This window comes from Arachis hypogaea, chromosome 19 (assembly GCF_003086295.3).
Source record: "Arachis hypogaea cultivar Tifrunner chromosome 19, arahy.Tifrunner.gnm2.J5K5, whole genome shotgun sequence".
NCBI classification, from domain to species: domain Eukaryota; kingdom Viridiplantae; phylum Streptophyta; class Magnoliopsida; order Fabales; family Fabaceae; genus Arachis; species Arachis hypogaea.
In genome coordinates this window covers 141,583,336-141,596,457 of record NC_092054.1, presented here as the reverse complement: position 1 = coordinate 141,596,457, position 13,122 = coordinate 141,583,336, and the positions used below count along the sequence as shown (strand labels likewise).

Below are 13,122 nucleotides of genomic sequence, written 5' to 3'. Positions count from 1 at the left end.
GCGAGTAAATGGTTAAATTAGTCTCTCAAAAATCACGCGATCTCTAATTTGATCTCCAAAAGATTTTTTAATCTAATTTATTCTCGAAAGATTTCAGTTTAGTCACGTTAGTCATTCCGTCACTTTTTACGTTAACAGCGTTAAGGGAAGTTGACGTGGCACGTTAAGTTACATGTCAGTACACCCCTCTACATCTCAATTGGCAGCTAGCACAATATTTTTATGAAATTTGGTCAAATCTGTCCCTAAATGACAAACCATAATCCTAAAATGTTGCATATATATTCCCTTCCTATGGAGTGTAGTTGCAGCGATTGAGACGGCAATATTTGAGGTCACCGGCATGATGGTTGGTGAAGATGGAGGTCGCGGTGGTGCAATTAATCAACTTTGAGTTATTGAAAATGTTTAATCAACTAGAACGAAACCCTAACCCCAAAAATAAATTTCAATTTCAGTTAAAAAACATCACAAAAAACAGAATTTAACAATGACATAGTCCTAAAAAAAGTTCACTAACAAAAAAAATAAATTTAAAAGAAACTTCCTTTCCACAAAATTGAATTCCACGAAAAAAGTGCGAACCCCAAATCCAAATAACAAAACAAACACTGAACATAAACAATGATAAGAGAAATTGGTAACTAGTGCTCCTTTAATATTCAGAAAAACAGAACTCTTGATCAACTTTCATGAATCAACAAAGAGCAAAACCCCAACCCTATAATCGGTTTTCAGTTCCAACAAAAAAATACTAACAAGAAATAAATTTTATCAATGGCACAATCCTAACAACAAGGTTAGTAACCAGAACAAAATAAAGGGTAAAAAACGTAAACAAGCTAAAGGGAGAACAATTTGACACAAATAAGCCAAAGCAAAATCTGATTCATCAATCAACCAAAGTACATTTCTATGTAGTTCGAACCAATATGGTTCGAACTCACTTTCCAAGTAATTCGAACCAAATAGGTTCGAATTACACATATACCACATAGCCACATAATTCGAACCAATTTGGTTCAAACTCTAACTTCATAATTCGAACCAAATAGGTTCGAATTACACTGAAGAAATAGCCACCAAGTAATTCGAACTAACATGGTTCGAATTACTCAGAATTCGTTCCACACAGAAATTTAAGTTACGAACATAGTTTCCGCATCATGTCTTAATAAAACTCGTACAGTTATTTATTCCGGTGTGCATTAGACATACATTTCGTTTAAAACTGCGGAGACAGAACATATTCATTAACTAAAATTCCATTCAAAGTACATCGCACTAACGTTAACAAATTCTATCAGTCACCAACTACAAGTAAGAAAACCGATAATAGTGGAATCTAAACGCGAAATTGAAATAACAAAAGTACCAAAGCCACCAATACACCTAATCATGTCCCCGTGTGTGCTCTGCTCCTCCGAGCTGTGGGCAACTCCGACGTGTGTGGCCGGGCTGCCGACAAAGCCCACATCTCTTTGGCCGGTTCGGATCTGCCTCGTCCATATTGGTCCGTATCCGAGTGGACCTGGGATGACCCTCTCTCGCACGCTTCTTATTGGGGTCAGGGATGACAGTCGGCCCGTCATATGGTGGCCAGAAACCCTCCGGAATGGGAGGTGTGAAACCCATCTGATACACACTAAAGACCGAACTAAGACGATACACCTGGTGGACATAAGGCTCCCATGTAAGTCGTGAGTAGGCACAACATGCCAGTGCGTGGGGACACGAGAAATGAAGTGCCTGGAAGTATCCGCAGTCATATGTGTGAGATGCAAGCGAGACTTTGTAGCTACCCAGTGAGAAAGAACCAGTCGGAGTTGTCTCTGCGAAGGTGAACTCGGAGTTATCCCTGTCGTACACAGTAACCGTGAAGCACCTAGCCGTCTTCAAGTTGGCCTCTATACACTTCACCAAGTGCTGACTAAATTGTTGTCAGGTTCCCATCTGCGCCTGAGCCTCTCTCCCTTTGCGAACAAATAATTCGGCCAACCTTCCGTATGTTGCCTTCATTAGCGAGCACATAGGAAGGTTTCGGACACCCTTGAGGATCGAGTTCACACACTCAGATATATTCGTCGTCATGTGTCCGAATCTACATCCTTCATCACAATGTTGTGTCCACAACGAATACTCAATCCGGTTTGCCCAGTCACACATCGCCGGGTCTTCGGACCTAAGAATATCAAACCAGTAATGGAACCCGACCTCAGTCTTAGCGTACGCCGCATTCACAAGTAGCCTCCTTGCGTCTTTGCCCTTGAAGGTGAGGGCGAAATTTGCCGCAACATGTCGAATGCAGAATGCCCGGTATGCAGACAGAGGTAACCAGCCTCCGTTAGGAGCCTCAAGCGTGGCCTTGATGCCGTTATGTCTGTCCGAGATAACCAGCAGACCCGGCTGCTGTGTCACATGCTCACGCAGGTGGGAGAGAAAGAAGGACCACGACTCAGCATTCTCACCCTCGACTAATGCGAATGCAACAGGGAGTATGTTGGAGTTCCCGTCATGTGCAATCACGAAAAGCAACGTTCCCCCATACTTGCCATACAGATGGGTGCCGTCAATACTAACTAGGGGCTTGCAATGATGGAATGCCTCGATACATGGTGGAAACGTCCAGAATAGTCTGTGAAAATAAGCTCGAGACTCGTCCAACTGTCCACCGACACGAACAGGGCTCGTCCTTAGCACTGCAACAGTACCAGGCATCGTCAACTGGACTCCTAACACCCACCTTGGGAGCTCGTTGTACGACTCATCCCAGTCACCATAGATGAGGGCAACAGCCTTCTGCTTCGCCAACCAGACCCTCCTGTAAGTCGGCCTAAACCCAAAGTGTGCGGCGGTGGCATTTAGTAGCACCTTGATGCTGACGGATGCATCAGCCCTAACCATTGGCATAATGAATGCCGATATCACATGGTAATCCAAACTCCTGTGGTCGCTGGAAATGGAGGTGGAGAGACAAGTATGCGGTCCGTTGTAATGTTTGACCTCCCAAATCCTCTTGCGCTGTCGGAGACTAAGCCGAATCAACCATGTGCACCCATTGCCGAACTCAGAACACTTGCCCACATACCGGCGATAGTCAGACTCCACAACCTTGTACTTTATCCCTCGTCGGATGCTGTAAGTCTTGACACTTAACATGGCCTCTTCTTTATCCGAAAATTGCTGACCAACCTAAAACTCTATCAGACCTGCAGACCCTTCAGCATCTCTAGCGCCAAATCCAGCCGGCTGCCCAGGAACCCCCTCCTGCCTCATGGCATCCAAGTCCAAAGAGGAAAAATATGGAGGGTACTGCTGCGTGCCAGAGCTAGAACCGCCGCCCGTCCCAGCAGGCTCACTTGCTCCAACATCATCGCCACTGTCATCAGCAATCATATCCGGCTCGACATCATCGTCCTTTGGATCATCCAAGAATCCATCTCCAACCCCAGCCGGTGTAGCACACTGTAAAGAGGTCCGCAGATATTCCCCTTCTCCGACCTCGTCGCCTACACTGCCGTTGAGATCAACAGCGAACGAAGGAGAGGCGACAGGTTGGACGGGTGGCTCGTACGCAGGGACGGAGGAAGATGCAACGGCAGGTCTGGAGCTAGAACCGGCTACCGTGGCTAAAGTGGTGGTATTCCAGTTCGAACCCCCCGAGCTGGACACCGCGTCAACCAACTTTGCCAACAGTTCTGGTGTCCTCACCTCTGGAAACTGCCGGCGACAATGAAACATGACCTGCAAGTCCTCATCACTCCCGATCGTGAAACAATCGTACTTTACGGTTTCCTGGAGCACCGTGATTGGAAATCGATAAAAAAACTTCTTAACCCGTTTCACACCTTCCAGACCTAGTTTCAGCAGTACAGAGCTAACAAGGTCCTCATACGTCGTCGTAGGCCTGACGATAATACAGAGAGGATCCTTATCAGAACTTCACACCGGAACGGGTTTTTCTCTTAATGGATCCTTTGTGGTGAACCAACATTGTGAAACTCTCCTCACTAGCCATGTTACCCCCCTCTAATGATAGCAACTCACGTTCACACCATATATATAGAGCTCTGGTCCTCACTAATTCGAACCAAGCTGGTTCAAATTACTTGAGGAGTGTAATTCGAACCTATTTGGTTCGAATTATGAAGTTAGAGTTCGAACCAAATTGGTTCGAATTACTTGGAAAGTGAGTTCGAACCATATTGGTTCGAACTACATAGAAATGTGCTTTGGTTGATTGATGAATCAGATTTTGCTTTGGCTTATTTGTGTCAAATTGTTCTCCCTTTGGCTTGTTTACGTTTTTTACCCCAAAATAAAACCTTAAACAATGACAAAAATGGTCGTCAGTCATGTCTTCAATCACTGTGCTGAAGCCACTCCTCAATGGCGAACTCACAAACATGCTGCGTTGGATACTTCAATCGGTGACGATGATGATGGCTTGTTCGTCTTCTCCTCAGCGACGTCGAAAATGAAGTGAGAGGGAGAGTCTTGTGAGAGAAAATAGGAACATCACACCGGATGCTTCAATTGGCAATGATGATGAAGGCTTCTTTGTCTTCTCTCAGCAATATCGAAAAGGAAGTGAGAGGGAGAGTCTTGTGAGAGAAACAAGGACACCGTGCCGAATGTTTCAATCGACGACAAAGATGAAGACTTCTTCGTCTTCTCAGCGACGTGGAAAAGGGAGTGAAAGGGAGACTCTTGTAAGAGAAATAGGGTCTTGTGTGTTACTGTGAGTGAATGGAAGTGAGAGAGATCAAAACGACGTAGTTTCAATCACTATCCCTCACCTTTAAAAACGACACCGTTTTAATGCTGATATTTTTCTTAACGTGCCACGTCAGTTTTCGTTAACGCCTTCAACGTAGAAAGTAATGAAAGGACTAACGTGACTAAACTGAAATTTTTTGGGGATGAATTTGATTAAAAAAATTTTTGAGGACTAAATCGGAGATTGCGTGATTTTTAGGGACCAATTTGATCATTTACTCTTACTTTGGCCATTTTAAAATAAGTATCTCTTTCACTTTTTTGGTTCATTGAAAAATTGGCGTTTTTTTTGAAAGGAAGAGCTCAATACAATAAGTGGAGCATATGAAGACAACAAACATAAACAACCAACAGTTAAAAAAAGCAAACTACGCAAAGAACACTAGTTGATATCCCCTGTCATCTTCGACATTGTCATCAACAACAGAAGGGATCCACACCTAACCACTCCTTATAGTTCATAAAGAACTGATAGATAATATCGTCAACCCCTTTTCCTTTATTATGAAAAATCCTTCTATTCCTTTCTAGCCAAATGTTCCAGATAATCACACAGAAACACACTCTTTTGCGCTCCTACTTACTAGTTGATAGCTCAATCCAACTTTGAAAATGTTCCTTTAGCGTCCTTGGGCATGACCATTGCCTTCAAACAAATGATAGCCATGCACACCAAACTTTCCAAGAAAAATCACAACCAAGAAACAAGTGGTGACCATATTCAACACCTTGGTTACATAACACACATACAACATCTTCCTGGTTGAACTAGACCCTTCATATTAACCCTTCCTGGTTTAACACACATACACACATACAACATATTCAGCCTCTCCTTCATATTAACCCTTCCAGTCAAAACAAACCAGACAAACAATTCAACTCTTGTGGAACTAGACCTTTCCAAACCGTCCTAGTAAAGCTGTAATTTGTTATATCCTCCAGAATCATTTCCACCTGCACAAAAGAGTTAATAGAAAATACACATTGTTTATCAAATTTCTACACAACTCTATCCTCTCTGTCATAAGCAAGTTTGACCAGTCTTAAAGTTTCATGCAACTAGTTCACTAAGTCCAACTCCCATTGGAATAACTCTCGCCTCCATTGAAAGTTCCATCTCCACTCTAACCAGTCCTAGAACCCACAATCCCTTATAACGGATCCTTTTTGGTTTAAAACTGAGAAAAACCTCAGAAATTGATCTTTCAGAGAACCGCCATGTAGCCATACATCCTCCAGAACCGAGTCCCTCTCCAATCACCAATCTCCATAAACAAACCATTGAACATCTTCTGTCTTACTTGTTGATCCTTGAACTGTATATGGCAAATATCCTTCCACACCCCCCGACAGGTAACACCTGGGATGACAGCATCACATTTGGGTTCAGATTGTTACAAGATCAAACTACCTTCTTCCACAAGGGACAATCCTCCTTTGAAAAACGCCACCACTACTTAAATAGAAGGGCTGTGTTACACACCATAGCATCCTCGACACCCAACCCACCAAACTTTTTAGGAGCCTGCACCACCTCCCACCTGACCATTGCCATACCATTCCTACCATCCTCCTTACTCCATAGAAATCTTCTCTGTAAGAAAATAAATTTTTCTACAATAGCCTTTGGCATTTTATATGAACTCAAATAATAGACAGGGAGGCTGTTCAATACAGATTTAATGAGCACCAACTTACCGGCTTTATTGAGAACCTTGGCTTTCCATATGCTCATCTTCTCCTCCACTTTTTCTATAATTGGCTTCCAAGTCTTCACTAATCTCGGGTTCGCTCCTAGAGGGATCCCAAAGTATTTCACTGGAAGAGAGGCTACCTTATAGCCCAGCACTCTACACATACGCTACACATACGTTGTACTCACTGATCATTACAGTTAATTGGAATCAAGCTAGATTTATCAAAATTAATACTCAGCCCGACATTAGCTTAAAACAACGAAGGATCATCCTGTAATTCTTAAGGGTCTCTTCCTCAGGGGGGCAGAACAGAATAGTATCATTCGTAAACTGAAGATGAGACAACTCGATATGATCTCTACCCACCAGTAACGGCGAGATACGTCCATTTCTAACTGCCTTCCCAAACATCCTATGTAGAACATCAACGACAAGTACAAACAAAAATGGAGACAGTGGATCACTCTGTCGCAAACCCCTCTCCATCTTAAATGGCTTCGATGGCGAGCCGTTTATCAACACTGACATAGAACACGTACTTACACACTCTATAACCCAACTCCTCCATCTTCGTCCAAAGCCCATCTTTTGCAACACAAGGTCTACAAAACTCCACTTGACTCTATCATATGCTTTTTGGAAGTCTAGCTTTATTATCACTGCTTCTTTCTTCGCCATTTTAATCCATTGAACAGTTTTCGCATGCGATAAGAGCCCCGTCATAAATCTTTCGCCCCTTGACAAAAGCACTCTGTGTCTCACCTACTAGTCGTGGCATTATTGCTCGCATCCTCCTAACCAGCATTTTCGAAATGACTTTATACACACAACCTACCATGCTGGTCAACCTCGGGTCTTTGATTTCCTTAGCACTAGTATACTTAGGGGCCAACGTCACCCAAGTGAGATTAGCATCCGCCGATAGCTTGGAAGTCAAGAAGAAATCCAACACCGCTGCCGTAAATTCAGAGCCAATTTTAGCCCAACACCTCTTTATGAAGTTCATGTTGTACTCATCACTTCTTGGAGCCTTGGATGATTCACAATCCCACACTGCGTCTTTAACCTCCTCACGAGTCGATTGCACCTCCAAAGCCAAAGCATCCTCTTCACCAATCATTTCCACTATACCGTCCCTGAACCCCACCAAAGGATACTCTTCTGATGATACAAATTCTTATAAAAGTCCCTAATCGCAATCTTAATTCTAGCTTGATTCCTTATCAACCTTCCATTAATAAGTAGCGCATCAATCCTATTGTTTCTCCTTCACGCAGAAACTAAGTTGTGGAAGTACCTCGTGTTCTTATCAATGTCCTTCGCATGTCTAGAGCGCGACATCTGCTTCTAATGTAGTTCCTTCCTTACATACCATTTTTCACAGCAAATCACAAGCGCCCTTCTTCTTGCCTCTACTGTTCCATCATAAACACCATCACCCACCATGTCATCAATCTTCTTAATCTCTTTCTCAAACTTCATGATTTTCTTGTCCATGTCACCAAAGTTATCTTAATGCCATCTTCCTAGAAGAACTGTCAAAGCCTTCAATTTATCTGTGAATTGTGCCTCACCTAGGCCTCTCCATTCCTCCTTGACCATCCTCAGAAAACCTTCATGTGTAAACCACGAGTCAAGACTTCTGAACGGCCTCGACCCATCTCTCTGCCTCTTATCTTCCACTATAATAGAACAATGGTCAGACAAACCTCTTGGACTACCTTGTAGCCGAGTCTCTAGAAACTTCTCAAGCCATTCCAGGCTAACTAGAACCCTATGAATACGACTGCAGGATCGACCCCTGAACCATGTAAACTTGCGGTCAGTAATCGGCAAGTCCACCACACTCATGTCATGTATCCAATACTTGAAGTCTTCGGCTAACAAGGATAAACTATCAGTGCCTCGTCTTTCTTCTACCTGTACAATCTCATTAAAGTCCCCCATGAAACAACAGGGGACCCGGCATAACTCAGCTATGTAACTCAACTCCTCCCATACAATAAGCTTCTCATCTCTAACATGCGCACCATAAACCAAAATAAAAGCACAATTAAAATTATACTTCAACAGTTGCCCTTCAACACACAACCATCTCTCTCCTTTGTAACTATTTCTTATTTTAAAAAATTCATCATACCATATTAACAACAACCCACCAGATGCACCATTAGATTCAACATAGTCCTACCCCGCACAACTATTTTTTCAAATTTTTGGTATATCAAATTTAGTCACTAATTGTCTTTTAGTCTCCACTAAACCTAACATGTTTAATCTAAATTTTCTCTTTAGGTCCTTTACCATCCTCAGCTTCCCGTCACCCCTCAACCCCCTGACATTTCAAGAACTAAAAATCATTTCAATAAATTATTGCACATTTTTTACGAGTTTTGGGTCTGCTCCGTCTTGCTTTTTCCTTCTGTTTTGCCAACCTTTTTTCTGAGCAATTTCTTGATTCTGTTGTTGAAGAATAGCCATAATGTCATCTTCTTCGTTATATAGCACTGCTCCTGACTCCCTTGCTAATTCCCAGGTTCTTTTGTTTTCTAAATACTGCTCCTCCAATGTTAAACCCTCATTGTCACTGGCTTCATCATCGTTGGCATGTGCTGCATCCTCCAAGTTGTCCTCATCTTCGTCATATCCATCTTCATCATTAAGCACCGGTAAATTTTTGTCAACAAATGCTTCCATACCCAGCCCAGACTTCCCAATTTCATCATTGTCTTTACCGTTGTGTTCATAGACATCAACATCATTGTGTCTGTTTTCTGCATCGTCTTCCGTGCCCATAACTCCTTGTAGCCCATCAGCCCCTCCATCATGAATTAATAATCTGCCTCCTCCCGCCTCCACTGCACGTGTCCCTCTTCGAGTCTCATTATTCCTGCCATCCTGTGCCAATACCGGCTCATCAAAAGGGGAGTGAGGTTCATCTTCTACCTGGCACACATACGTCGTCTTCATAACCGCACTACCCTAGGCAACTCGTCCTCCTCTTCTCCGGTTAGCTTCTAACCCGTTCGCCCAATCAATGACCCCCACTTTGTGATCTGGCCAATGCACAGCTTGTGAACCAGCCACCGTTAGTCGTTCTTCATCAGGGCAGGTTCGTGCTTCTCCAGCCTTCGAACCCGTACCCCCCAACTCCTGAAGATCTCTAGGCGTAGAGGCTTCTGTGGCTGGTAATGCGCTACCCTGCTGGAGCAACCTTCCCAACCCGCTGGCTTTAAGACCGACCTAGCACAGACCCAACATGTGCTCTCCAAGGCAGGCCCATGATGGACGTCCACTGCTCCAATGTGATTAGATGCTTTGGAGCTTGGGCCTTCAAGGCTCAATACGTTATTCCAGCTCTTATTTCTGTTGGAGGGCCTCCTTTTAGGTTCAATTACATTAATCCTTATTTTCCTTACCCAGCCCATTAGATTTACAACCATAATCCCAGGGAATAGTTAGCTCATAATCCACTTCATTACTCACCTCATATCACACAAAATTTGTCATGCCTTTGATGAGCGGATAATTTATACGCTTTTTGGCATTATTTTTAGTATGTTTTTAGTAGGATCTAGTTACTTTTAGGATGTTTTCAATAGTTTTTATGTTAAATTCACATTTCTGGACTTTACTATGAGTTTGTGTATTTTTCTGTGATTTCAGGTATTTTCTGACTGAAATTGAGGGACTTGAGCAAAATCAGATTCAGAGGTAGAAGAAGGACTGCTGATGCTGTTGGATTCTGACCTCCCTGCACTCAAAGTGGATTTTCTGGAGCAACAGAACTCAAAATGGCGCGCTTTCAATTGATTTGGAAAGTAGACATACAGGGCTTTCCAGCAATATATAATAGTCCATACTTTGGCCGATTTTAGACGACGCAAAAGGGCGTTGAACGCCAGTTCTACGCTGTTGTCTGGAGTTAAACGCCAGAAACACGTCACGAATCAGAGTTGAACGCCAGAAATACGTTACAACCTGGCGTTCAACTCCAAAAAGAGCCTCTGCACGTGTAACATTCAAGCTCAGCCCAAGCACACACCAAGTGGGCCCGGAAGTGGATTTATGCATCAATTACTTACTTCTATAAACCCTAGTAACTAGTTTAGTATAAATAGGACTTTTTACTATTGTATTAGAAATCTTTGGTCTCAGTTTTAATCTATTGTTCATCTTAGGAGACTATTGATCATGTTTAGGGGCTGGCCATTCGGCCATGCCTGGACCTCTCACTTATGTATTTTTAACGGTAGAGTTCTACACTCCATAGATTAAGGTGTGGAGCTCTACTGTTCCTCATGAATTAATGCAGTACTACTGTTTCTCTATTCAATTCAACTTATTCCACTTCTAAGATATTCATTCGCACTTCAACATGAATGTGATGAATGTGACAATTATCATCATTCCCTATGAACGCGTGCTTGACAACCACTTCCGTTCTACCTTCGATTGAATGATTATCTCTTGGATCTCTTAATAAGAATCTTCGTGGTATAAGCTAGATTGATGGCGACATTCATGAGAATCCAGAAAGTCTAAACCTTGTCTGTGGTATTCCGAGTAGGATTCTGGGATTGAATGACTGTGACGAACTTCAAACTCGCGAGTGCTAGGCGTAGTGACAGACGCAAAAGGAGGTGAATCCTATTCCAGTATGATCGAGAACCTCAGATGATTAGCCGTGCTGTGACAGAGCATTTGGACCATTTTCACAAGAGGATAGGATGCAGCCATTGACCACGGTGATGCCTCCAGCGATTAGCCATGCAGTGACAGCGCATCAGACCATTTTCCAGAGAGGATGAAAAGTAGCCATTGACATGGTGATGTCCTTACATAAAGCCAGCCATAGAAAGGAGTAGGACTGATTGGATGAAGACAGCAGGAAAGCAGAAGTTCAGAGGGACGAAAGCATCTCTATAACGCTTATCTGAAATTCTCACCAATGATATACATAAGTATTTCTATCTTTATTTTCTATTTATTTATTAGTATTTTCGAAAACTCCATAATCAATTATTATCCGCCCTGACTGCGAGATCTTTTTACAAGATGACCATGTTTTATTGCTTTGCTTTTTTTCATTAATACAATATCGTGCGTCGGGACCCTTCTGAGCTCACTCGTAGGTTTATTCACTTTTTCAAAATTTTTCCTTTATTTTCAAAAATATAATAATAATAAATCTTTTCAAAATATATTTTTCTTCAGAATTTTTAAGAATGAATTCTAGTGTTTCATGATGATTTGTTGAATCCTGGCTGGCTGTAAGCCATGTCTAATCTTTTGACCTGGGGTTTCAACTTATCATCACAAGAGCTTGTTGATTCTCACACACTTAGTTGCTCTATACATGGAAAGTATAAATAATCTTCTAAAGCTTGACTGGCTATTAAGCCATGTCTAACCCTCAGATTGGAGCTTTAGACTAAGATTGCAAGATTCCTGGAATTCATATTAAAAAATTTTGGAATCCTATTTTTTATTTTTCAAATAATTTTCGAAAAAAAATCCAAAAAATCATAAAAAAAAAAAATAATAAATAAAAAATATTTTGTGTTCTTTGTTTGAGTCTGAGTCAGATTTAAGTTTGGTGTAATTGCATACTCATCTTGCATTTTTCGAAAAATTATGCACTCATAGTGTTCTTCATGATCTTCAAGTTGTTCTTGATAAGTCTTTCTTGTTTGATCTTGATGTTTTATTGTTTTGTGTCTTTTCTTGTTTTTCATGTGCATTTTTGCATTCATAGTGTCTGAACATGAAAGATTCTAAGTTTGGTGTCTTGCATGTTTCTTTGCATAAAAATTTTTTCAAAAATATGTTCTTGATGTTCATCATGATCTTCAAAGTGTTCTTGGTGTTCATCTTGACATTCATAGCATTCTGCATTCATTCATTGTTTTGATCCATAACTTTCAGCATTGAGTCTTTTCATGTTTTCTCTTTCACCATTGAAAATTCAAAAATCAAAAAAATATCTTTCCCTTTTTCACTCATAAATTTCGAAAATTAGATTTGACTTTTTCAAAAAATTTTAAAATTAGTTGTTTTTATGAGTCAAATCAATTTTCAATTTAAAAATCTTATCTTTTTCAAAATCTTTTCAAAAATCTTTTCTTAATATTATATCATAATTTCGAAAATCACATCATCAATTAATGTTTTGATTCAAAAATTTCAAGTTTGTTACTTACTTGTTAAGAAAGATTCAAACTTTAAGTTCTAGAATCATATCTTGTGATTTCTTGTGAATCAAGTCATTAATTGTGATTTTAAAAATCAAATCTTTTTCAAAACTAATTTCAATCATATCTTTTCAGAAATATCTTTTATCTTATCTTTTTCAATATCATATCTTTTCAAAAATTTGATTTTAAAATATCTTTTCTAACTTCTTATCTTCTTATCTTTTCAAAATTGATTTTCAAATTTGTTTCAACTAACTAACTAATTTTTTGTTTGTTCTTATCTTTTTCAAAACTACCTAACTAAACTCTCTCTCTCTAATTTTCGAAAATATCTCCCTTTTTCAAAAATTCTTTTTAATTGACTAATTATTTTAATTTTTTTTTTTAATTTTATTCCTAATTTTCGAAAATTACTAACCTTTTTCAAAAACTAATTTCGAAAATCA

General features: G+C 40.8%; 1 protein-coding gene across 1 annotated transcript; it reads right to left on the bottom strand.

Annotated features, from left to right (window-relative positions):
* Positions 1-1,392: 1,392 nt before the first annotated feature.
* Positions 1,393-2,718, bottom strand: LOC140182379 (uncharacterized). The gene is made up of 3 exons (XM_072228563.1): positions 2,527-2,718; positions 2,000-2,409; positions 1,393-1,858 (listed from the first exon to the last, which is right to left on the bottom strand). Exons 1-3 carry the CDS (start codon positions 2,716-2,718, stop codon positions 1,393-1,395), a joined length of 1,068 nt encoding a protein of 355 aa, XP_072084664.1.
* Positions 2,719-13,122: the final 10,404 nt, after the last annotated feature.